At 54.6% G+C, this 25,873-nt stretch overlaps 1 protein-coding gene and 2 non-coding genes across 4 annotated transcripts in view; 2 read left to right on the top strand and 1 right to left on the bottom strand.

Annotated features, from left to right (window-relative positions):
* Nucleotides 1-1,936: 1,936 nt before the first annotated feature.
* Nucleotides 1,937-2,008, top strand: TRNAP-CGG. The gene has a single exon. It is a non-coding gene; the product is annotated as a tRNA-Pro (tRNA).
* Nucleotides 2,009-2,646: 638 nt separating this feature from the next.
* On the bottom strand, nucleotides 2,647-2,718 carry TRNAP-AGG. The gene has a single exon. It is a non-coding gene; the product is annotated as a tRNA-Pro (tRNA).
* A 5,694-nt stretch (nucleotides 2,719-8,412) lies between these two features.
* The window catches only part of MPZL1 (myelin protein zero like 1), a 34,049-nt gene continuing 16,588 nt past the window's right edge, over nucleotides 8,413-25,873 (top strand). For both annotated transcript variants that reach the window (XM_045838481.1, XM_045838482.1), the window contains exon 1: nucleotides 8,413-8,650. In XM_045838481.1, coding sequence (XP_045694437.1) covers nucleotides 8,560-8,650 — 91 coding nt within the window. In that variant the 5' untranslated portion in view covers nucleotides 8,413-8,559. The remainder of the gene's footprint in view (nucleotides 8,651-25,873) is intronic.

The raw sequence follows: 25,873 nt of genomic DNA on the forward strand, positions 1-25,873 counted from the left end.
ATGGGATAGTCTGTAATCAGTGCAAACAACGGGAAGGCAGGCGTAGGGAATTTAAACACAACGGACAACAAAGGCCTTTTGCAAGGGGACCCTGACAAAGGGAGCAGAGGTGCCCGGCCTTGCCATGGCTCTGGGCAGGGCAGTGAGTGGGGGGAACGAGTCCCAGCACCCCCAGGAGCGGGACACTGTCGCCCAAGGTGTGCAGAGTGAGCCCCGCAGGGCCACCGTCTGACAGCGGAGGGCTCAAGTCCGACTGGCCCTGGTGACTGACAGTGCCTCCTGCCCGGCCAGCACCCTGAACCCAGCCTCCACCTGGTAGCTCCCAGTCCTCAGCACAGTACAAGGGAGACAAGTGGCCTCAGGCCAGAAGGAGGGGGTATCCCGCAGTTTTCGTGCACCATCAAAGAGCGCGCTCCTGCCGGCTTGGGGAGCCACAGGCTCTGAGATGCTGCACGGCCAGGATGGGGGAGAGAGGTTTTTCAGCTTCTGCTCTTTGATGTGAGGTGTCTTGTGTTTCCTTGTCACCCTCCCCAAGGGCATGAGGTCTGGTTCCGACATTCTATCACCGAGTGGCAGCCCAGGGGCCACCTGCCCTGGGGAGACAGGAAGGGGGGAGGGGAAGAGCCGAGAGGGCGGGGCAAGCGAGAGCTCTCAAAAGGCTAGAGGGCCAAAGCACCACCTGGGCTCAGAGAGCAGCGTGACCAGCTGCCAGCTGCGGGCTCCGTGACCTCGAATCAAAGGTAGCTGAGGATGGAGGAGGGCTTCAGGAATGAGGGGCCTCCGCCATCCGACCACTCGCCGCAGGCGGGAGGAGGGAGGAGGGGGGCTGGGTAAGGAGGAGCAGCACAGGGCTAAGGCGGGCGAGGCTACGCCGGAGCCCGGGCCAGAGCCTGCGAGCGGGGACCTGCGCTCCCGCCCCGCTGGGCCAAGGGCCTGAGCGTCGCCTCTGTGCGGCGGGAGGCGCCGGAGCGACGGTCCTGCCCACTGCCGCTGCCTCCTCCGTCCTCCACGCTACGGAGGCAGCCACCTCTGCTCCCTCGTCCACCCCCTTCAAGTCCACCTTCCGAGATCTCGGCGGTTCCTAACCCGGAGCCACCGCTTCTTGCCGTATGGCCTCAGTGAGCTGCTTAAACGTCTCTGGGCCTGGATGTCCTCATTGCAAAATGAGGACAGCAGTGGCACCTAAGGGCACGTTGTCAGGAATGTCCCGTGAGTTCCAAGCGTGCAAAGCTCTTAAAGAGGGCACGGGCCGTCGTGCACGTTAGGGGAGGTCGGCTGTTCTGCGCTCTCCTTGGAGGTTGTTTCTCCCCATCAGCTTCCCGCCGGGACCAGGCGTACACTACGCCTCCTGCCGTCTTTCCCAGACCCACCCGCCAGCCGGCTATCGGCTGGGGGCGCAGGGTGCGGCTGGGCCCGGGGCGCTCGTCGCGGCGCGCGCTGTGGGGGTCCGAGCGGCGGAGAGTAGGGGGCGCCCGGTGGGGACAGGGCACGTATCCGGCGCACTAAGGGCAGTCTCAGCGGAGAGGGGGGCGCTCCCCGCAGGGAACGAAAGCCGGTGGCCCGGAGACGCCGGGGGGCGCGCCTTCGGCGGCGTCCCGCGCGTCGGAGAGGCCTGGCCCGCACCCTGCTAGCCCGGGGTCCCGGCGCGCGGCTGCCCCGCAGGTGGAAAGGCAGGGCGATCCGGGGCCCCGGGGAGGGCGGCTTTCCGGGCGGTGTGCGGGCGGCGCGGGCGGAGGCGTGGAGCCCGGGAGCCGGTGCAACAACCCGCGGGATCGAGGAAGTGCGCGCTCCCGCGGCTCGTCCCCCGCACCCGAGACCTGGGGAGGGAGCGGTCCGGGAGGTGAGGAGGGTCGCGACCCGGTAAGGGCGCGGGGGAAGCAAGGCGAGAGGCGGGGCGAGGCTGAAGGAAGTCGCCAGGACAGCATTTGCCGAGAGCGGCTCGTTGGTCTAGGGGTATGATTCTCGCTTCGGGTGCGAGAGGTCCCGGGTTCAAATCCCGGACGAGCCCAGGCTCTTTTTTTTTCCCCCTTCTCCTTTTAACAATTGAAGAAAACGCTTTCCTCCTAACTTGAGCTCTAATGTTGATCGCCTTAACTTGGCGAAGCAAGGCATCGAATGAGATCGATTCGTACAATATATGGTTCCCATGAGCCCGAGTGGGAAGCCTGACCATTGCTCGTACACTTTAAAACGCACATGCTTGGAAAAGGGTCGCCTCGTGCGGAATCCGGGGCACCCCCCCAACACCTCCCAGCGGGAGCAGGGGTGCCTGGATTAGCGGATCTCGGGTGGAGGGATGCCCCGCTCCCGCCGCCGCCGCCCAGCCCCGCGGGCGGGGGACGCGTCCGCTGCGGGCGAGTGTAAAGCGCACCCACCTGCAGGCGACCCAGAACGGAACTTGGCGCCCGCGGCGCACGCGCCCCACTATGGAACTGGCCCAGGTGGCGACCGCGTCTGCAGAGTGTTACATGGCTTGCAAACTTCCTACGTTTCCACGTGACACCTTTTAATGGTACTTAAACGTAAGGCACTCTTTCGGTTCAAAAAGTCTGGATTTTGTGTTTTGCAACAACACGTACTTTACACATTTCTTGATGTGTTCTAAAATTTATTTAGAAAGCAGTGTCATTCAAAGGAAGGAAAAGTGGGCTCGTCCGGGATTTGAACCCGGGACCTCTCGCACCCTAAGCGAGAATCATACCCCTAGACCAACGAGCCGATGTGCTCCAGTCTCACCGCCATGACAGAGGAAGGTGAAGTTACTTGTTCCCGCGCCCCCAAGTGGTTACTTTTGTAAATGTATCTATTTTCTTTGCCCGTCCTTAACGTTCCTTCTGCAGTCACTTTCTGCGTTCTACTTTTCTCTTTTGATCTCTGCCAATCAGTCACACAAAAGAAAACAACGGTGCCGCTACCGGTGTGACATTTACCTCTTATTTCGAAGACCATGATTCTGTGTATATTCATGACTAATAAAAGCGCAATGAGTTTGTGGCGCTGTCCCTTCGGCGGCCGGGTTCCAGGCTCGCCCTTCCCGGGCTCTAGTTGGTGGGCTTTCCAGCCACAGGGCGATGATATGGTCGGCTTCTGGCCTCCGCTACCGTAGCGTTCGAGGCCCCACCTGTCCAGCCTTGTGAATTCCCAACTCTGCGTTTTCACTCAAACTGTTCCTCTCAGCTGGAAAATCTCTTCCCTTCTGCATACCTCCCAAACTCTTACCTTCCCAAAAGATCTTCTAACGTATTAAAACTAATTGTATATATCTCGTTCATCATAATTGTTGGAGAACCAGGCACCAACACTGGATAATTGGCAACCAATTTTATAATTGATTATAATTGGTGCCCAATTGTCCCAATGTCTTGAAGGCATGGCTCATTTACTATATATTTTTTAAAGATTTTATTTATTTATTTTTAGAGAGAGGGGAAGGGAGGGAGAAAGAGAGACAGAAACATCAATGTGTGGTTGCCTCCAACGTGGCCCCCACTGGGGACCTGGCCGGCAACCCAGGCATGTCCCCTGACTAGAATCGAACTGGCGACACTTCATTTACCATATTTTACATTTTAAATAGTATTGTTTACTTCTATTGTTTACTCCCTTATGCTAGCGAGGCTGACACACAGTGAGTAATTGCCGAGTGACTGCAATTCGTTCCGAATTCCTTCACTGCACGAATGTCGGTACTTGGACACGATCAGTAATTGTGAATTGTCACCTGGGCAAATACATAACCGGATAGGAAATCACAAATCGGGGGACTCTCCTAAGGAGAACTATACACTTATTTTATTCCATATGCTGTTCATTCATCGGTTCATTCATTTGGTGGATAGGTCCCTTTATTCAACACACACACAGAAGAAGCACTACCTGGCGGACTCTGAACTGTCAACTTTCTCCCTGCGGTTGGACCCGAGTAAGTCACGGCTGTGGGGCTCAGCATTCACACCCGCCCTCCTTTGATCTGAAACTGTCCTGAAGTTCCTCTTAGAGCTCAAGGCTAAGAGGATAAGAATACGCTTTAAAATGTTGACTAGCCCTGGCTGCCAGGAGAGTTTGCTCACCAGACCTATCTGGGGCAAAAAGCTGTGCCCTGAAAATGTAAGAAGTTTATGTTTCCCCAGAGTGAGGAAACTACGAAATAATAATAATTGGTTCTGTAAAATAACATAACCCTTTCGGATTTCTGAAAACCTCAGTCTCTGCAGCTGTTAAGGGCACTCCACGCCCCCCTTTCCCACTTGAATTTACTAGAGCGATGATCATTTTCAGGTTTATTTGTTTTCTTCCTCCTACCTCTCTCTAGGGATTGAAAAGCAGTTTGTCCTGTACTCTGCAGGATGTATCCCGTTTGCCGGAGAACCTCATTTGCCCCCCGCCACAACGAGGATGCAGAAGGACCAACAGCAACAACAATCAAGATACCAGCTGCCTCACTCACACAGAGAAGTGTCTCCCCTGGTAAGAGGCGTGCCTCAACCCTCCGCAGGGCACCTGCTCCCCAGTGACGCAGTGGAGTACAGAGATGGTTGCAGAGTCCTGGGGGACAGAGGGTCTCCTGGAATATTCCGCCCCGTCACCGTGACTGAAGGAGCGCATAACAGTGAACCCCTCCCAGGGGCCCCCTTACTCTTATTCCAAGTCGGTGCCGCAACGCCCAGGGACACCGGAGACTGTAGAATGCTCCGATTTTTCATAAAGTTCTAGTAAAAAATGTAACCCTCCTCCTGGATGAAGATGTTCTTTCTATGGAACTTATGTCAGTGAAACTGACTTAACTTCAGGCAAATTTCCCTTGTGGCTGGGGATTTGCCCTTGACTCCGCCTGATGCTCACCCAGGAACAGTCAAATTCTCGGTGTTCCGGGAACCTCTGGTTACCACCACCCACAACAACACTCCGCCTGTCCTCTGGCACCAGGTCTGCGAACACAATCTGCTGGAAATGCGGATGCCCGGCGCCCTCCTCCTACCATCTCCCACTAACCCCAGCTCTAGAAAATTCTGTTCCTATATAGTTGTCAACACCAGACAGATGACTCTGAGTGTCCCTGATGTTATCTCTAAGAGGGCAGAAAGCGCTGAGGAGTTCGCAAGGTAGGCCCTTCTGGTGAGTGCATTTCCCGTGCACAGTCGGGAACAGGCACTCGGAGGGGCCAGTGGGCCAGGGCACAGACGGCTCCTGTGCCCAGCCTCTGCACTGGCTCAATCTCCCCAAGGAGCCCCTTCCTTTCAGAGGCCACAGCTCCTTTAAAAAGGACCTTTCTGACCTGATTCGACTGTGTTGCCCGGGGTACTTGAACTGGGAAGAGGAGTTTCCAGGAGGTACCTGCAAAGGGGGAGGTTTGTTGAGTGAGATCCTCAGGCTAACAGTAATGATGGGAAGTGAAGGGTTCCCCCCCTCCACCGCCCCGCACTTACTGTCTGGACAGAGGATCGGAAATTACAGTGCAAGGACAATGAAGAGCACAACCTTGGTGGTGCTTTTCCTTTGTCACCTAATTTGGGAAACATTTGTGTATTCATTCAACAAACGTTTACTACCTACTGGTGGCCCGGAGTTGTGTCCTGCGGGAGCACTTTGCTCAGGCAGCCCGTTCGCCCTTCTGCTGCTTCCCCACCACCTCCGGACGCAGGTGCCTGACTGCCAACTGCGGGCCCTCTGGGGGGCCTCAGCGCCCCCAGGGCCAGGGCCAGGGCCAGGGCCAGGGCCAGGGCCCAGCTCATTCGTTCGCCTCCCTCACAGACCAGGTCCACCCCGGATCTGAGTCCTGGGGAACTGGTAGCATCGTTCCTTGCTCCGGCTAGAAAGTGGCGGCCACAGTGTGCTGGATGCTTTTCTCTGGACAAAATTTACCGCCCAACGCATATCCGGCTCGGCCATTCTTTTTCTGAGACGTTTCTCCGGTCCTGTCTTTCTCTCCACCCCCCTCCCAACATCCTACTGCATGCCCTCTCCCCATGCTCTCCCCTGTCATCGCCCCCCAGCGCGTGCAGGACGGAGACCACCTGAGGCCCCTCGCACCGGTGCCTTCTCTTAATCCAGCGTGCTCTCCTTCCCCATGTCCCCTCACCCCCCTGAAGTTCCAAGCCACCCTGTGACTTGCCCTGGCGCTGCTTTCCCGGGTCTGAGTTTGCTTCTCCCGTTTCTATTGGGGAACCCGTGTTCCTCCCCTGAAGTGCACCTCGAGGCCACCTCCTCTGGGCGTCTTTCCCGACCCCTCTCGGCCCAGTGGTTCTCGGAAGGGGCGGGAACGTGTGTCCGGGGGCCTCCCCGGCAGCGGAGAAGCTCGTCACAGCACAGGTGTCTCTGAGGACCCCGGCGGCCTTGGGTCTGTCCGTTACTCGCCCTCGTCTTCCAAGCATCTTACACAGTTCAGCGCCCGCTCGTCCGCACTGGTGGACCACGTGCTTCGGGACAGCCACACCTGAGCCGTCCTACACCTACAGCACTTAGAAGTCACGTCCTTAAGGTGCTCGTGGTCCCTCGCGCCTACGACAGGCCGGGGACACGGCCGAAGGTTCCTGCTCAGGGGAACAGGGCGAGACGGCGCTGCCGGGCTCCGGTGGTCCTGCCTGTCTAACGCTGAAACTAACCCAAACAGACCCAGCTGAACGCCAGCGACGACAGAGTGGGCGAGGCACTCGTGGGCGAGGCACTCGTGGGCTACTTACTCACCTGGTCGGGTGCGGGCTCCGCCCAGAACCACCTTTCAGCCAACAACAGGCCGCAGCGCAGCGGGTAGGGCCCAAGGACTGTGTTTCCGTAGCCTAAAGACGTCATGGCCGCCCTATTGACGTGTCGCTGCTGCAAGGAGTTGGCGTGACGTCGTTGCCACAGAGATGTCGTAAAGCAACGCCTCCCCCCCCCCCCCCACCGTGCTAGTGGAGACGCTGGTGCGGGTGCGCACAAACCTCCCGGCAGCCAGGCCCGCGGAAGCGCAGCACGTCCAGTCACGCCCAGTGCGGCGTACTGGGCAGTAAAGGGCGGCCTTCGCGGGGTGCGTGTGTACGATACGCGCTTTCTATCGCTCCCTTGGAGTGCACCGCTTCCGCCTGCCAAGAGGGCTTGCCGGGAGGCGGTGTGCCAGTGACGTCCGCCCGCAGGGGTCCGAGTCTCCCGCGGCCTCCCCCTCTCGTGGGCTGGCGTGCTGCCGTGGCGTTCCACACCAGGACACGCGGTGCAGGCTGTTGCCCCGTTGCCCAGGACGGCGGGGCCGCACCCCCCCAGGTGTGGGTGGGTGCGCTCTGGTGCCGCGCGCCGTGGACTCGCCTAACGGAGCATCTCTCGGGCCTCCCCAGCCCCAGCGTTGAGCACTGCACGACTGTGTTGTGCGTTTGCTGGCCTACAAGGCAGTGGGCGGAACAGCAAAAACCCCAGGAAGGGCGTTCATGAGATGAACTTGAGACAAAACCCTGGAGTGCGAGTGCGCACGTGGGCTCTGTCGCCACACTGCTCCCCTGCTCAGCCTAAGGCCCTAAACCTCGTTTCCTGCCTCGCTCTGTCGGCCACCCCCCCCCCCGGGTTCCACCCTCGTCTTTCTCCTCCTCCCGTCCCTCTGGCGTGCCCGTTTGTAGGCTGTTCTCATCGGGACCCTTCCACACACTTTCCAGTACTTACTGGGCGACCAGTAAGTAGCGCGCACCGTTCTGGGCCAAGGTGGCCAAGCTGGGCAGGGTCAGCCTAGGTAGGCCCTTCAGAGTCCGGGTGGGGAACTTCCCTATCCCGGTTTTTATTGACAAATGGAGGGACGTTTTATTTGCGAAAGCAAACCAAACCAAAAGCACCGTCCTTTTTGTTCCAGGCAGCAGGAGCGAGTTCCCAGTTCCCACCCTTTCTTAAACCAAAAGGGGGTTTCCGAGGAGGAGATTCAGACAAGATGGAGACTTTTTAAACTGGCATCTTGCTTAAATCGCAACGCGTACATTACTCAGTCCACGCAAAGGGGAGGCCTTGGGCGCAGGGCAAGCGGGGCATGTGTTCTGTCTGGGCCACTGACGCAGAAGGCTCTCCCCACCGTCCCTCTTGATCATTTTTGTAAATAAATCGCCGTTTCTTTAGATGAGGCTCCCAGAAGGAGAAGGGCTGGCTGACACAGAAGCAGGACACCCAGGCAAAGACCCGTGACAAGGAGACACAATGGAGGGATCTGTGGGGTAGGACCCTAGGAGAGGCAGAGGGGACAGGCAGGCGGACAGCCACGCAGGCAGAGGGCTGGGCGGCAGCGGCGGAGCGGAGGTCCTGGTCTCCAGCTCAGTGATCCTTGCTAGGGTGGGACCTGGAGGCGTGACCTCGCCTGACGAGAGGGGGTGATGGACAGTTGGCACTTCCCAATGGCATGCTTCAAGGGCGGCGGGTCCGGCCAATGAGCGGGTGGCTGGGTGGGGCCGGGCGGAGGGCCCGCGGCAGTGGCGGGGCCGGGAGTGGGGGCGCGGCGCGAAGGTGCCACTAGGCTAGGCGCGGCTGCTGCGAGGTGGCGCCCCGGTCCGGAGCCGAGCGAACCACAGCGGGGCCGGGGCCCGGTGCGCGGCGGCGGGGCTGCAGCGGAGGACGATGGCTGCGCCCGCTGGGGCCAGGGCAGTGATTGCGGCCCCAGACCGCAGGCGCTGTCTGTGGTCGGTGCTGGCGGCGGCGCTCGGGTTCTGTAAGTGCAGCCGGGCGGGGCTCCGGGGCGGCGGGGACTCTGGCCTGCACTCGGCCCTCATGGGGAGCGGGGCCCTGCGCGCTGGCGTGGAGGCGGGGACCCGGCGGCGCGGCCTGCGCTCAGGGGACCCGGGACCCAGCGGGCGGGAGCACGGCCCTAGGCAACCCGGGAGGCGCTGCGCCTCTCCCTCCTCCTTCCCGGGTCCCCGCGTGTGGGGGAGACGGGGAGCCCTACCTGCTCGGTCCCGGGGCTGTGGGGGAGCGGCCCTGCTCTGCGCTCCCGCCGGGCCCCCTGCGCTCCCCGCGCGGCGACCCGGGGCGCCCAGGCCCGCCTCGGGATCCGGGTCGGGCACCCGGGTCCTGCGTTCTGCACCTCTGGGAGGAGGCAGGCTTCTCCTCATCGATGGGGCCTTTGTTGGTCGTTTCCATGTTTTCAGCGACTGTTTTGTTTCGCCTCGTAAATGCCATTCCCAGGGCTCCCCAGTCCCTTCTTTAAGCCTCCCTGAAGGAAGAGCCCCTCAGGTCTCCCGTCTCGTCTCTGGAGTCTGCGGGGCCCCGGGAGGAAACTCACATTGTTCGGGGTTAGGACGCAGAGACCTAGGAATGCCGTGGAAATGGCCTGGCTGGAAGGAAGCCGGTCAAAGCCGTCATGTTCCCGGACATAGACGCCCCAATATGACGATACATGAGACATTGAGAAGCACATTTAAAAAAAAACATTTATTTTTCTTGCCACATTTCACGGGTCGAACTTAAGGTGAACCTCAGGCCCGACTTACGGAATGGGGTGAGTTGCTCCAGGGACCTCGGAAGCAGTATGTGCTGTCGGACTTCTGCGAGTGGTTCCCAGCCCCCGAGTCCCGGCCGCTGTCTCAGCGTGTCGTTGAGTAACGATTACAAAGCGGGCCAACTCCTAACACACGTAGGCCTCTTTCCATTTCTTGATGTTTTCCAAAAACATCGGTTGCATCACAGTAACTGAATACGGCTTTACTCATAAATTTCTTTCCCGGAAAAGTCCTTCATGTAATATTTGGAACCAGGAAAAGTGTAATTAAACCAGTGATCCCAGGGACTATAAAGTATACATGTAAAAGCACCCCTCTCCCTTTCTGGAGGTTGACAGATGAAGATGTAATTCATTTTTTTTTATAAATGTCTCTTCTGAGAAAAAAGGTTAAACATGTGGGGGAGGGGGTTTGGTGGTGGCGGTAATATTTGTGTTTTAAGAAAGCAAGTAGGAAATGGCTTTAATCTAAGGTTTATCAGAAATCTGGCATGCCTCAGTCAGAATTATCTCGCATGAGGGGTTGCCCATCGCCACAAAGGGCAAGGGCAAAGCCGTCAGGTTGACCTTGATTAAGCTCAGTGGCAGTGAACAACTAAACTGTAATTCATGGATATTAATGACAAAAAGGGGGGTCTGTGAGAGTCAGCAGCCGGTGTTACCAGGTCATTGTAGAAAAATACCGCATGTTTCTCTTTGCCAGGTCACCTTTTCCTGATCGCCGATGTCACGGGGAAAGGTGACTGTGCCTAACAGTCCATGTTTGATGGAAAAATTTCTGGAGTTTGATCCAGGCGCAGCTTTTCGACAAACCTTCATCAGGCACCTTTTCAACATGAAGCACCAGGAGTGCTTCCTTCTAGGATGGAGGCCCCTGCCCTCCATAACTGACAGCTCAGTGGGAGAGGCGGCAGAGGTCTTTTGAGAATGGTGTGCTGCTAGGAACTACACTACGGGGAGAGTCCTCGGCTCAGACCAGAGTCCGCGCCACCCGAGAACGGATGCGGAAGTTGGGGAGGGAGAGGGCGTGTGGTGGTGAATGCACCTGTTGGCACCCCAGGGTGTTGGGGGGCTGCCGTGTGTACGGAGCTGGTGGGAGTCGGGGCAGGGGAACCAGCCAGGGGCACTGACTCACAAAGGGCCTTGTTCGCCTCTCCAAAGGCTGGATTTTATCCTGAAGGTGGGGCGGGGTGGCGGGGTGCTGGGAAGGGTTTCTCTCTGTTGAGATGTGAAGGCTGGGGCGCAGCAGGGTGAGGCTCCCCAGAGGGCAATTGCCGTAATCCAGGGGAGGTTAAAGACCTGAGTTAAAGCAGCAGGATACGGGGAGAGGACACCTCGGAGAGCCCGTTAGAAAGCAAATTCCCCAGGGCTTGGAAATTGGTTTGACGTGGGCCTGAGCGAGGGGGCGTGAGATGATCCCGAGGTTTGGGGCTTGGGAGGCAGGGCCCGTTTTTGTGAGGTGGGGCTTTTCACAGAGGAAGGACGGGGAGGAGGGGATAGGAGTGTCGGTGGAAGGGGAAGTGGAGTTTCTCTCGGCTATGTTGAGCTGAAGGGGCGGCAGAGACATTCCAAAAGAAACTGGGCTGCAGACAGGTGGGGAGAGGGTCCTGGGGGGAGGAGGATGTCCTGGTTGGGAATTTTATGTGGCTCACGGCTAAATTACGGGTTGTTCAGACGAAGTCACCAAGGGACAGTGCAGTGAAGGACGGAGCCGGGGCCAAGGACAGGGCTGTGGGGCGCAAGGCGGCCGGAGAGGAGGCGGCCCAAGGGCTGCGAGAAGAACCCAGGAAGCGTGGCGGCTTGCACACCAAGCGAGAGCAGAGTTTTAGGGGAGAGGAAGTGGCTCACGGTGTTGGGTGGAGATTGGCTACAGTGAGCATTCCCTGCGTCTGGCTGGCCGCTGGATGTCTTGGGTACTAACCCTTAGGTAGAAGGAAGGAGCTCAGAATGGAAGCCAGTCTCGGCCCCCCCGCACCACCCACTCCAGTCAGTGGCAGCACCACCCGCCTGCTCGCTCAGCCCGACACCTCGTCCCTCCCGGACCCCTCCTTGCCCCTCCCTGCCCCTCGTCCTCCACGTGGGCGCCCCCACGCTCCACGTCCGATGAGCTCCCCCACTTCGTTTCCATCCGTGGTCCCCTCCCGGCGTCTCGGTCAGAATCACTGCTGGTTTTGTTCATACGGCTGTGCTGAGCTCCCAGCTGGCGCCCCCACTCCCCCCTCCCGCCCCCTTTTCAGTCCACTCTCCACACAACTGCAAGAACGATTCAGATTAAAAATGCACATCAGCCACGTGCCTTTCTCGATTAGCGTCCTCAGTGGTTTGCCACGGCGCGGAGGCTGCCGGCCGGCTTCCCTGTGGGCTGCGCCCTCCTGTCTGCCTTCCCCTCCGACTTCAGCCGGGGCCCCTCGCCCCCTTCCTGCCACCTGCCTGTGCTTCAGCCCATCCCCACCGCGGGCCCTCTGCCCTTGCAGCGCTCTTTCCCCAGGACCGCCCAGAGCCGTCCCCTCTTTATCCTCAGCATGCCACTCTTTCAGAGGGGACTTTTCCAACCACCTGATCCAGGAGTCCCCGCCCTTTACTTCCTCTCACTGTAATTTCTTACCTGGGTTTTCTTTTTCCCTCCACTAGAATCCAGGACAGTGTTTGTCTTCTTCTTCACAGAGGGGTCTGTAATGCTGTGCATCTGAATAACGATAATAAGTGTTTGTTCCATGGCAGTGAGGTATAGGCGTGTCTTGATCAAGTTTGTCAGTTTGCAATGTGTAGTTAGGGTTCGGCGGGCTCATTGTCCGCACCCAGTGGATGTTTGTTGGTTGTTGGGTGCGCTATTTTTCCCAAGTGTAATTTCATATGTTATCTGATTTGTCCTCACCCAAAGAGACATGCTTATTGCTTTTTAGAGAGAGGAGAAGGAAGGAAGGGAGGGAGAGAAACATCAATCTGTTGTTCTTGTGCCCTGACCGGGGACCGAACCTGCAACCGAGGCTGGGAATCAAACCCACGACCTCTCAGTTTACAGACGCCTCTCTAACCAACGGAGCCACACCAGCCAGGGTGATCACCCAGCCAGGGTGATCATTTTCATTCTTTAAGTGCCATTTCTTATTTCTTCAGAGATGTGCAGAATGAATGAGGATTCTTTGCCTCCTTTAAACACCATAGCTTTGGAACTGCTAGTCATGATGTATTTAAACCGTTTCATCACGCTTGTTGTAACGCCTGAGTGTTTTATCAGTAGGACATTTGACAAAACTTGAACTTGAGACACCGCTGCAGTAGAAAGCCCACACAGCTCACTATCAGTCCCTCAGCCTTTTACTTAGTGACCACCTGGGACAATAAAACAAAAACCTAGATTAAAAAAAAAATGCTACCCCTGGTTTTTATGCTATCTCCAGGATCGTCTCTGGGCTCCGACACTGCCAAGGTGGGAACGGATGTTACAAAGAGGGGTTCCTGAGAAAAGTACAGAAAATGCCATTTGTGTTTTCACAAAGTCTCCAGGCACCATTCAGCCAAAGGAACGCCTCCTGGGTGCCAGGCACCGCCAGAGGCTGGGGGTGCCGCAGGGAGCGGGGCCCTAGCGGGAGCAGCGGACGGCCCGCGCACACCCTCCGAGCCCCCGGGGACAGACCCGGCTCCTCATGGTGCCCGCGTCGAAGCAAACAGTATCCCCCTCTTGTGAAAATCTGCAGTCTTAAAAAAAAAAAAAAAAGAAAAAGAATATTTACTTGCATGATAAAGTAGCTATTTTTTTTAATGTACAAAGGCTCCATTGTGGGAATTTCATCAATGATCTTTTCTACTAAGTTTTTGAGATGTGATTTGACTGGGAAAAACTCGATAGGCAGTTTGTGACAAATCCAAGGTAGGGCCAAAGTAGGTCTACAGTCGAGTGTGAGTTTATTCTCGTATCATTCGTTCTATTCGTTTGCACATGAACTGTAACCCTACTTTGGCCACGCCTTGTATTTCTGCCCCCCCATGTAGTAAGTGGGGTCTGCCTGCTAAACGCTGCACCGTCCGTCAGGCACGTGGTGATCGGAACCTTACAGCCGGAGCCCGGGGGTGCGTTTACACTGTGTCTCCCGGGAATGTGAAAGTCCATGGGAGAGCACGCACCGGACATGCACCTAAGCCTCGGATGCTTTTCCTCTGGCTTCTGAGACCACCGGTGTCGTTTAAAAGGACATAAATGGTTTGCTTTGGCACAGAACTCATTACCGATCCGTTTGGTCTTTAACCCCCGCCCAGGGGAACTTAATGATGAGAGCTCGAAGCGTCTCTCTGAGGTCTGGAGTACCAGCTGGCTCGGGGCCTGGGCCTGTCCGACTGGTGTGGGCGCAGTAACCTGAGTGGGACCCCTTTCTGCCTTTCCCACTCATTCTGCCCATGCCCATTGGCCCAGAGACCAGGCCACGGCCCTTGGAATTTTGGCTGCCGGCTGAAGCCAGTCTCTTGGCCGTTTGCAGTGCCTGAACTGAGACGTCGTCATCATCTCCTGGGACGTCCGTGTCTTTGCTCTTAAACTTCTTCATCATCTTTTTGAGTGCACCATGGCCGCTGTACTGTTTTATTCACTTATGAGGTTCCCTGGGTTCCATTAGGCTCCGTTCCAAGAGCGGAAGGATGACTTCCCTGATAAATTAGTGAAGGAGGATCCATCCGCTTCTTCTCCTTCCAGACGGAGTCTCTTTAGAAACGGGCGAGACGTGGTGATGCCTCTGGCTTCTGTCAGGGCCTATGGCTTGATTAGTTTCCTAGCAACTGCGGCCTGTGGTACCCCGTCCTCAGTTTCACTGGGTGGGGTGCGTGCTGCTGGTCCAGGAGACTGCCCCGCCGCGTGGCCTCAGGACCGAGCTCTCAGTCCTGCGCTGCAACCGAATGAACAGACGTTGCTGAATCGGCAACGGACGTTCTCTGTCCAGGAACTCGTAACATGCAACTTTGGAGCCTGGGTAGTTTATTGGGTGCAATTTAAAGCCATTTTAAAAAATGCTTTTATCAAAATGAAGGGATGCATTTTTCTCTTTAAATATTAAAGAAGACAGTGTGGAGTTATGTAAATTTAACAAAATCGTGGGCTCCTTCCAGATAGCTAAATGTGTAGATGCAGATGACCCATCTCAATTTCTTTTTTCAGCCCACAGGAATTTGGACACAAGGCTAGGTTCGGGCTGTATCGTTTCCTCTTGCCTTATCTGAGTGCTTCCTATGAGTGTGGCTATTATCTTTATCAAGCTCACAGATGAGGAAACTAAGGATCAGACAGGCTCGATAACTCGTCCGAGGTCACACAGCTAATATGTGGGAGAGTTGGACCTCCGCCTGCAAAGCCTGTATTTGCAACCGCTCTGCTGTATGCTGTACCGCAGAGTCTCTCTTCAAAGTCTCCAGCCATTTTGGGGGGACACTGCAGGATGCCCTCGATGTTCACAGAGGCCTTGAACTGCTCCAGAGCACCTTTGGGTGGTGACCTTCGTGCCAAGAACCCTGGCATCCTGATGCCATCCATGCACCATGGGGGGCATAGCCGCCCTGTGCAAGCCACTCCCACTGAGGGTGCAGAAGCCGCACCACCCAGTGCTCCGACCACTCCTCGGGGCTTTTAATGGTGTGGTTCTTGTTGTTTCTTCTCCTTCTCCGGCTGCTCTGTCTCGCTAGGGTCACCAGACAAGGGCCTGGCCCTGAGCCGGTCTGCCTAGGGCCGGCTGTAGCGTGTGTGGGTTCTGCACTTCCTGTGTGTGAAAGGCTGTGCCGGTACACTTACTAAAGCTGGGGCAGCGAACAAGGAAGGGCTTAGCATGGCGGAAGGAACGGGAGAGCCAGGCTGGGCTGCCTGGGCTCGCTGGGAAGTCAGAAAAAAGGGAGCTTTGGGGACAGGGTCGGCGGGTTCGCCTGGGACCAGCTGCCAGCTGCCCACTGACTTGGAGTTTAGGAGACGCCTGCCAGTGAAGAGAGCAGTGGGGGAGAAGGGGCAGGGGCTGGCGCAGGCCGGGTCCTGCGTCTTGAGTCTCTCTCTCTCTCTCTCTCTCTCTCTCTCTCTCTCTCTCTCGCAGGCAGGGATCTCTGGGGAGGTCCCAGGGGAGGGTTTCAGCAGAAGGCTCATCAGTTCTCCGTGTGTGTCCTTTCGGGGTCATGGCCTCCACTGTTTGGTCAGTGACAGGGGCAGGGACTTAGCTCTGCTGCTTTTCTGGGCCTGGAGCTGAAATACATCCGAGGCCCAGAAGTTACTTCCAGGGAGAAAAGTCTACCCTGGGGACAAGATTCCTGTTGTCCCAGCGTCGCCCCCTGCCCAGGGCCCTCTGTACCTGGCTTTAAATTGCTTGGCCAGTTCAGCCGTGTGTCTCAGTTTGTCTATTCCATTTGCCTTCCTAGCTTTTTATAATCCTGACTCATTCTCACCTCAGAGACTCCATCCCTAGAATCTTTTGGGGGTGAGGAGGGAAGAGGCTTTCTTTGTCTTCAGTAACCGCTTCCTGCTGATGAGGGTCTGGCGTGGCCCCCGCCTCCATAGGGTATGGAAGTCCCTTCCTGTCTAGTCTAAGAGACAAGGGCACAGGATCTGAGTCAGGAACAGACAGGCTGGGAGCTGCTTCTTCCAGAGCAGGGGTAGTGTGGGACCCCCAAAGCATCGTCATCTGGACATGGAACTGTTGTGTGCGACGTCACCGTCCAGTCCTGGCAGCCAGTCTATCCAGCCAAGCCACCGAGGCTCGTTTCAGGAGGTGGCAATGCGGGTGGGCTTCTAGAGTGCGGCCTATACTGTGTTAACAAGCAACCCGGTAAAACAGGTCAGAGGCGTACACTATATGAAAACAGCAGGAATACAAAGGTTAGTGAACACAGCAAATCATAAACCAGCTTCTGAGTCTTCGAACTGCCAGTTGAGAAGGCTTCCAAATGCAAGGATTTGTGGGAGTGAAATTAAGCAAGGACAGTCTAGTAGACCCTCCTCGTCTGCAGTTTAAATATCTCTGGTGGTGTTATCAGGTACTCGGGCAAATTCTGTAGAGCTCACACTGTATCAGTAGTTAATAATTTCAAGTCAAAGGATGGGAGGAAAAGAATGAAACATTAGCTTGGAAGAAAACTAGAAAAATTAAGATTCAGTGTAGTTTGTGGGTGACAACTGTGCATTGGGAGTTCCACTGAAACACAATTTCTGTCCCTAAAATCACCCTCATGTTTCATGAGGCTGCATTAAGTCCAGTTTCAATTTGGCCTGGTTATTAGCATAAATCCAACAAAAATAGTCATTGGTTAGATAGGTTTTTTCAAATTCCCTTGTGAATCCAGGAATCTTCAGATTGAGCTTTATTCAGCCCCTCAAAGCACAGAAGCCAAACCGCACAGGTGCCAGTTGGTTTTGCCTGCAATACCTATAGGCTTGGGTGGAGTCCTCAAGTTCTCGAGGTCCCCAAAATGTCTTGGGTTTCTTTCCTTGCCATCTTTCAGGAAAGCAGCCTTCATTCCTTACCTGGAAAGACTGCCATGAACCAGATGACCAAGCCAGGTGCCCGGCCATCTCTGCAGAGGGCTTTCATTGGCTCCCAGAGTCAATCTCAGTTCCTTCGGGCTTTCTGGCGCCGTCCAGAGTCCAGGCATGTCTTTTTCAGTCGTGACGGTCCAGACAAAGGCTTCATTAATAAAACCACAACTGGAAACTGGTTCTCTGTGTTCTATTATAAAGAGAACAGATTCTTATTGGATGTGTGCAGGCAAATATATTGCCGTGAAAAAAAATAATGCTTATTAAGAGCTGTCAAATTCTGGAGGGGTTAGGTAGGGAGAAAAATAGCAATGCTTCGAAATTGCTTATGAGGGTATAATTTATCAAACTGCTCTAGGGGGAAAAAGTTTCCTTATGTCAGGAAAACAAAAAGATTTAAAACTAGCAATATGTTGACAAAGTCATAAGAATAATAGTGATCTTTAGTTCCTTCAGTCCCATATAACCAATTTTTGTTTGTCTTGATTATTTGCCAGTTTTTCCATGAACCCAGTTATTCCTTAGGATTCTATAAACCTTCACCTACTTCAAAGATATGCCTTGCTTGGATACCTACAAGTTAGAGTAAGTCAGAGTCCTTATGGCGAACCTTTCCAAAGATGTAACATTATTTCCAAATGTATCCGAGTAAAACAATGACTGTTCACAAATGACAGAATTTAAAAGGCCATGGCTAGAGTCCTGATTATAATGCAATTGATAAAGTACTTCTTTGTCAGATATAACGTTCCAAGACAACCAAGTTTCTTGGTAAGTAATAATTACTATGAAATTACATTAAAGAATAGGACAAAGCCTGCAATTTTAGACTTAACACACAATTTCAAAATGTAAAGAGCAAATAGTACACGCGGTTTCAAAACACTGTCCGTGACTTGTTGGAAGTGTGCGTTGAGCATTGGACACAATGTACAAACTCCCTGACAGGACACCCACTGCCCCTGAGCGTGTCCTGTCTGAACTTGGCTTTGAATTTTTGCAAGTTTCTTCCTCGCGCAGGCTAGAACATCTAGAACACCTATTTTAATAAAAAAGATGTGTATACAAATAGAATATAGTTATTATTTTGTTTGGCAAAGCTCCCCATGTAATTTCAAGCATATGAGAAGCAAAAAGTAAGCAGCCAGCATCCCTTAGACTGACTTTCATGGACGCATTCGTGACCTTTGGAAACAGAGGCGCCTCTACTGGCAAACGCCTCTTGCTGTCAACAAAAACACCTCCAGCAAAGCACAAGACGCTCATCAACAGCTCCGAATCCACTTCACAGCCTCTTCGAGTAAAAAGCCAAAAGCAGGTGAATTTAAACTTGTCCAGCAATTAATGTTTCAGTGTCTCATGTTGTTTCAAAATGTGTAGCTAGTGAATGGCTTTTACCAGAATTTACTAATTTAGAAAATAATACCTGAAATAAGTTAAAATGATTTGCTCAGCTATCGGTCAGGTTTTTCCCTTTTTGATGAGAATTATCTCCCCCAAAATTTGTATTTGAATGAAGATACCTGGTTTTCTTCGAACTTGTGGGGAAAGACAAGCAACCTGTTCAGACTTCCGGTCAAGACGGAGGCATAGGCAGACACGGGTCCCCTCCTTGCACAACCACAGCAAAAATTACAACTGGACTACAGAACAAATAGACTACTATCACCCAGAATTGTCAGAAAATCGAGCAAGAAAATGTATAGAAGTCTGCTAGGAACTGCCGTATGTGGTTGGACCTTGGGAACATAAGCTACTAAAGAGACAAAGCTTATCTCCTGGTAGGGGCACTGCCTCTGCTGCCTTTTACTTCACCTTGCTTATCCCCAGGTGGATGACTGGTTAGCTAATGATGGGTAAGATTCCTCAAGGGAGGGACAACCTAAGACAGGCACAGTCACGAATGGGGCCCTCAGGGAAGGACTTGGGGTGCTATAGAAAAAAGAGGTGATGGACCCTCGTGCCTTAGCTTTGACATAGCCTGAGTCCTCATTCTGTCTGCAAGAAGTCTCCTAATCTCTTGGCTGTCTTACTTCCCCTGCCTGACTTAAGCCTGAAACAATGCAGGAGGGCGGTGCAGCCCTAGGCAGGAATGGGCAGTTCCCCAGGGTGATCAGGCCTAAGAAAGAATGCATAAAATCCTGTGAAACCTGCTTTTCTAAGAATAACCTTAATTTAAATGATAAGGGCCCAAACATAGAATGAGTTTGTTTCCCCTAAGTTTTATAGCCCTTTAGCTAACTGACCCTGGCTCAAAATAAACCCTCATAGTTCTTGGAATGTTATCTATTGTTTGATCCTTACTGCCTGACAATGATTGATGAGCTTTACCTGTATTCCTGTGCAAATTAAACCCAGTAATAGCCCAATGAGGAGCAGGCTCCTGGTCCTTCTCCTCTAAGAGATCAGCCACCTTTCCTCCCCAAGCAGATCCTGTCTTGGTAGACTGATTCTCATCATGGTGGATGGGCAGGGGCTCTGCAGGTGGAGCCCCCCCCCCCACCACAGAAGTCCAACAACCAAGGAATTAAAGAAGAAGCCATATTCATCCAGACGGGTAGGAGGGGTGGAGATATGGAAAGGTGTGGAGACACAGAATGGACAGTCCCACACTCGCGTGGCGGATAAAAATTGGGAGAAAAACCTCAGGAGCGAAGGATCCCAGCCCCACCCCCAGGGTTCAAGCACCGGGGAGATAAGGTCCCATAACTCCTGGCTGTAAATACCAGTGGGGGTGGGGCAGCGGAAGAAACTGCAGGGTTCTCAGGAGGCCCACCGCGGAGTTAGAGCTAACGCAGCCTCACTTCCTCTGGGCTTCAGTACCAGGGCAACAGCTGGGAGGGCACCAGTGGCCTACTGGGAAAAACTGAAGTGACTGGCATCAGGGCGAGTCCTGGGAGACGGCCTTCTCCCAGGCAACAGCACTGTCTTCTCTGCACGCCCTCCACCCCACAGAGCCACAGAGCACCGCCTGGCGGCAACTGACGGGGGCGCTTTTCTACGGCCGCACTAAGGACTAAGACAGGGAGTCAAAGTAGCTCTGTCTTACACATGGAAACAAACACAGGGAGGCCACTGAAACGAGGACACAAAGAAACTTGGCCTAAAGGAAAGAACGGAACAAAACTGCAGAAAAAGAACTAAACAACATGGAGATAAGCAATCTGTCAGACGCTGAGTTCAAAACACTGGCTATTGTTAGGATGCTCCAGGAACTCACTGGGCACTGCAATGGCTTAAAAAAGACCCAGGCAGGTGTCGCAGGTTCGATTCCCAGTCAGGGTACATGCCTGGGTTGCAGGCCACGGCCCCCAGCAACCGCACATGGATGTTTCTCTCTCTCTCTCTCTCTTTCTCCCTCCCTTCCCTCTCTAAAAAAATAAATATAAATAAATAAATATTTTTTAAAAAAGACGCAGGCAGAAATGAAGGTTACAGTGAAATAAAGAAAAGTGTACAGGGAACCACCAGTGGAGGGGATGGAGCTGAGAATCAAGTCAATGATTTGGAACATAAGGAAGAAAAAAGCATTGAATCAGAACAGCAAGAAGAAAAAAGAATCCAAAAAAAATGAGGATAAGCTAAGGAGGCACTGGGACATCTTCAAAAATACCAACTTTTGCGTCATAGGGGTGCCAGAAGGGGAAGAGAAAGAGCAAGAAATTGAACATTTATTTGAAATAAAATAATGAAAGAAAATGTCCCTAATTTGGTGAAGGAAATAGACATACAAGTCCAGGAAGCACAGAAAAGTCCCAAACAAGTTGGACCCAAAGAGGACCACACCAAGGCACATCGTAATTAGAATGCCAAAGGTTAAACATAAAGAGAGAACCTTAAAAGCTGCAAGAAAAGAGCAGAGAGTTACCTACAAAGGAATTCCTGTAAGACTGTCAGCTGACTTCTCGAAAGAAACTTTGCAGGCAAGAAGGGACTGGCAAGAAGTATCCAAAGTGATGAAAAGCAAGGAGCTACAACCTAGATTACTCTATCCAGGAAAACTACCATTCAGAATGGAAAGGCAGATAAAGTGCTTCCCAGACAAGGTAAAGCTAAAGGAGTTCATCATCACCAAGCCTTTATTATATGAAATGTTAAAAGGACTTATTTAAGAAAAAGAAGATCAAAACTATGAACATTAAAATGACAATAAATTCACAGCTCAACAATTTACTCTAAAAAACAAACTAAGCAAACAAGCAGAACAGGAACGGAATCATAGGTGTGGAGATCATTTGGAGGGTTACCAGTTGGGAGGGGGAAGGGGGAGGGTGGGGGAAAAGGTACAGGGATTCAGTACAAATTGGTGGGTAGAAAACAGACAGGGGGATGCCAAGAATAGCGTAGGAAATGGAGAAGCCAAAGAACTTAAATGTATGACCCATGGACATGAACTAAGGGGGGGATTGCTGGAGGGAATGGGAGTACCGGGTGGAGGGGGATAAAGGGATAAAAATCGGGACAACTGTAATAGCATAATCAATTAAATATATTTTTTAAAAAGACAGTTAAATACCTGAACAGTTGGGTTGCCACTCAGATGTTTGTAAAAGACTGAAGAGTCCATTCGCCCGTTTTTGAATTGTTTTTTTCCATCTGGCTACAGTTTTCCGGTTTACAGACTGTGCATAGCTTAGAGCCATGAAGGCTCCGACGTTGGGACCCTGTGCCCCTCTCCCGTGGGAACAGTGAAGTGGGCCCAGCTTCGGGACAGTAGCGAAGCTAATGGCGCCATCGCCTGGCCAAACCTCCCTGTTGCCCACTGTGCGTTGGGACCAGGCTGTGTTCCCAAAGGAAGTCAGCCTTTTTCTTGAGGGGCTCAGGGTCACATTTCTCCCAGCTGGTGAGACTATACCCCGAAAGGGGACCCTGGTGGCCCTGGGGACCCATTTGGAGAGACAAACACGTAGCAAGCCGAGAGAGGCCTCCCTGTAAGGCCTCTCTAGGCTGTCTGGGGCCACTCTGAGGAGAGTGGGCTCCCCGTGGAGCTGTCGCTGGGGCTCTCGTGGGCGTTAGTGATGAAGGAAGGGTGGTCAGCACACACTCAGCCGGTCCCAAGGTTCGTTTCCTCTTAGGAGGTTCCTGTAAAATCATTATTGTTTTCTCCTTTGGTCCAGTATCTGGTTTATTGGCTCTAAATGCTTGTCACCCTTCTGGAAAAAGATAATTTGGGCATCGTTGGTTTCGAGAAAAGTCTCACCCTGCCAGGTGAATTGGGGCAGATTTGATTGGTGAAAATACTCTGCTGGGAGGACACAGGCTCCACCTTTGAAGCAGATGTTGCGTAATGACCTCTGTCGTTTGTACAGAGGTCTGCTCTGCGGGACCGTTGCTGCAGGACCGGCGGGGGGTGGGGTGGGGCGGGGGATCCAGGGAGAGAGGTGAAGGGGTGAAGAATCACAGACTGGGGGTCCCAGGGCAGTTCCAGGGACAGAAAGTACCGCAGAAGGAACTTGGTGACATCACAGTAACTGAAATATTGTGGGGGTTGGTTTGTAAAATACAGATATGACTGTCCTACCACTAGGCTGCGTACCGGGGTGTGACATACAGTCATACTGAATGCACACGGTCGTTTGTAGAAAGAACAGAAAAAGTCTGCACAAGGGCCTCTGTGGTTCCCCGCTGCAGGAGACCGTGAACCCTTCCCGAACCGTCAGCAAGGAGGGGAAGCACCCCGAGCAGCCCCACCCACGCCCGCCTCCTCTTTCCAAATCCCGCGGCAGCCTCCTGCCACCCAGTCCCTCCTGGGGCCTGGCTTTCCCCGCCAGAGAGAGCTTCCCAGCAGACCCTCTGTGGTCACCCCGTGAAGATGGACACGGAGCTCAGCCAACCGGGGAGCTGAGCCAGACACCGCGCTTCCCCAGGCCTGATAGCCTAGGAACCCGCAGCGTGTGCGGGTTCGCTCACACACGCCGGCGCGCTGCCCTGCCCTCTGTCCTGGCAGGAAGCCTTTCCCTGGGGCTCCACCGAGGCCCGGCACCAGGTCCAGAAGAAACGGAGGAGGAGGAAAAGCCAGAATAGCCTTGTGAAGGGGCAGAGCCCAGCCTGGGAACACCCAGGAAAAGGACCAGACCAGACAGGGGGCCCGGAACCCTGGCAGGCCCAAACCAGGCCTGGAAGGACCAGACAGGGGTGGGTCCCCCGAACCACAGCCAGCCTGTCACTCAAGAAGACAGTGTCCAGGGCAGCGGCTTTCCAGAGCCAGATCTTGAAAGCTGGCCTTTCTGGTCTGCCAGTCCAGTGTTAGCTGACCGGTGCTCCTCCTGGGGGGTTCTAATTTGCGATCGAGAAGCTCCCCATTCATTCAGTTTAATTTAGAGCCGGCGTCTTCCTAGTTTTGCATGCAAAAATTAATTCAGACATGAAAAGAGATACATTCTGGCCACGTTAAGTTGACCACTTCCTGTTAAATCTCCCCGATTCTGCAAGTCCTTGCCCGTGAGTAAAGGCTTTGCAGCAACTGTAGGTCCGCATCTCACACCCCCCTTCCCCCTCCACAGAGATTCTCGGTCGCCTAAGGGCGCCGGGAGGGAGCAAGCGGCCCTCATCCTTAGAGCTGAGTGAGTTCAGACTAGATTTAACCAGTTCTGTTAAGGCCACCAGAAAGCAATGGAAAAGCCCAAGTTAAAAATGAGCCATCCGTTTTTCTCTGCCTCTCACACCTTAGCCTGGATTCCCCTCAAACCCTCACCTGTAGCTCTGCCTCGAGGATTTTAAAAAACACAGAGCGAAGAGGTTCAGCCTCTGGCCTTAGAACTATGGGGGAGTCTGGGATCCGCAAGGGACGCACCCACACTCATGTGGGGCAGATCGAGGGGCCGGGCGGGCCCAGTGGGTTTCTGCTGGTGCCTCACGCGGTCCCCGTCTGTGAGGTGGTCCCGGCGGCCTCCTGTCTGGAATCCCGCCATTCTGCCCAAGAGGAGACAGTTGGGGTCACTGTCAGTGGGGCGGCACAGGCTCAGGAGAGAAAGCCCCAGTCCCACCTGGGCTCGCCCTGTTATGTTACCGGACAGGGGCCTGGCCCGGAGTGGGCCGGTTCTGGACTTTGTGTAGGAAAGATTTCACAACACGGGTCCACGTGACCATGAGGGTCTGTCCTCTGAAGCTGGGACAGTGAGACGAGGGCTCGGCACAGAGCGGGCGGCCCCAGGAGAGCTGGGGCGGGGCTGCCTGAGCTCCCTGGGAGGTCGGGGAAAAGGGGCTAGGGGACAGGTTCGGGGATCGGCCTGGGCCCCCTGCCCCCGAGTTCAGGAGGTGCTTGCCTATGGGGGGAGAAGTGGGGGAGAAGGGAGGGAAGGGACTGGCGTCAGCGGCCGTGGTCTCTCTGCTGCATCCCTCTCCTGCAGGCCGGGTCCTGGGGGCGGATCTCAGGGGAGGGTGTCAGCAGAACCTGCGTCAGTCCCCTAGGTGTGTCCTTTCAGGGTCACAGGCTCCCCTGATTGGTCGGGGCAGGGCAGGGGGCTCTTAATCATTGCAGCTGGTCCTGCCCTTGCCCTCCTGGTTCTGCTGCTTTTCTGGGCCTGGAGCTGCACCACCACTGGGGCCCAGATGTCCTCTCCGGGTGGGGGGAGAGGTCACCCTGGGGGTGAGGTCCGTGTGTTCCCAAGTTTGCCCTGCCGGGCCTTCCTTCCGCCCTGGGGACCGCCTGCACCTGGCTGTCGGTCGCTCGGCCAGGGCGTTCAGCCATCTGTCTCCGTTTTCCTGTGCCGGCTGCCAAGGCCTTTTCCTGGCTTTCCCCGTCCTGTCTCCGAGGACCCAGCACAGGTCCGTGCAGCTGAGCGGCTGGCACCGTGCTGGGCTCGGGGCAGGACTGTGTGGACCAAGCCCCCCGAGCCGTCCTTCTCTGCCTTGGACTGTGTGTGTTTAAAACCCAGCTCTGTGTTTATGCAAGCAGTCTCCCTTCCAAACTGTACTTCCCCTCCCCTCCCCCCTCCCCTCCCCTCCCTCCCCTCCCCCACGCCGCCCCTCCCCCCACGGGCCTCGCTTCCCCGGCCGGGTCACGTGCTGCTGCTGTCCATCCCTGGAAGTCAAGAGGCGGCTCTCTCATCGCTTTCCTGACGTCTCCTCTTCTCTCCTTCACAAAAGCAGTGTGTGTTGTGAAAGACAAAACGTGTTCAAAAATAACACACACAGAGAGCGTGTCAGAGCACGGCCCTGGGGGGGAGCCTCTGTGCCCTGCCCCCTCCGCTCTGCTCCAGCCGTAACCACGGCTCTGAGTTCCGTCGCGTTCTCTCTGGTGCCTCTCCTTTAGCACCATTTGAAAGGTCCCACTTAGGGTTCTGCCAGGAGAGACTGCCACCTCAGGCCGTCCCTGTGCACCGCCAGCAGGCAGGCCAGAGGGCTGTTTTTAGAGCAATTCCTCGGTCATCATCTTTGAAGCCGGAGAATATACTGGTGACATCAAAGTGCTTCCCCAAAATTTCAAAACAAAAGCCTCCTTTTTTTCCCCCCATTTCAAGCAGAGCCCTAACTTGGCTTGTTGAAAGGCTGAGGTTTTGACAACCAGGGCACGACACCGGACCCAGCAGGCACCGACCGGGAACTGTCTCCACGGTGATGGTTTCCAAACCCCCATCTGGGCCGGGAGAGTGTGCACTGTTATTGCAAGTGACTCTGTGGTCCGAGAGTTGGGGTTCACTCGGAGTAACATCATGTTGACTGACAAGTTCGTGGGGGCGCATTACTTATTTTTTTTTTGAAAGATCGCATTTATTTTTAGAGAGGGGGAAGGGAGGGAGAAAGAGAGGGAGAGAAACGTGGATGTCAGAGAGAAACGTGGATCGGCTGCTCCTGTGCGTGCCGCGATCGGGGACCGAACCCGCAACCCAGGCCTGTGCCCCCGCTGGGTACACAGAACCAGCCACGCACTGCTTTTCGGGGTGACGCCCAGCCAGCAAGCCACAGCGGCCAGGCTGCTCGTGTTATGTCAATGCGATACT

Source organism: Phyllostomus hastatus, unplaced genomic scaffold (genome assembly GCF_019186645.2).
Source record: "Phyllostomus hastatus isolate PE091 unplaced genomic scaffold, TTU_PhHast_1.1 phas_contig_283, whole genome shotgun sequence".
Classification (NCBI taxonomy): Eukaryota; Metazoa; Chordata; class Mammalia; order Chiroptera; family Phyllostomidae; genus Phyllostomus; species Phyllostomus hastatus.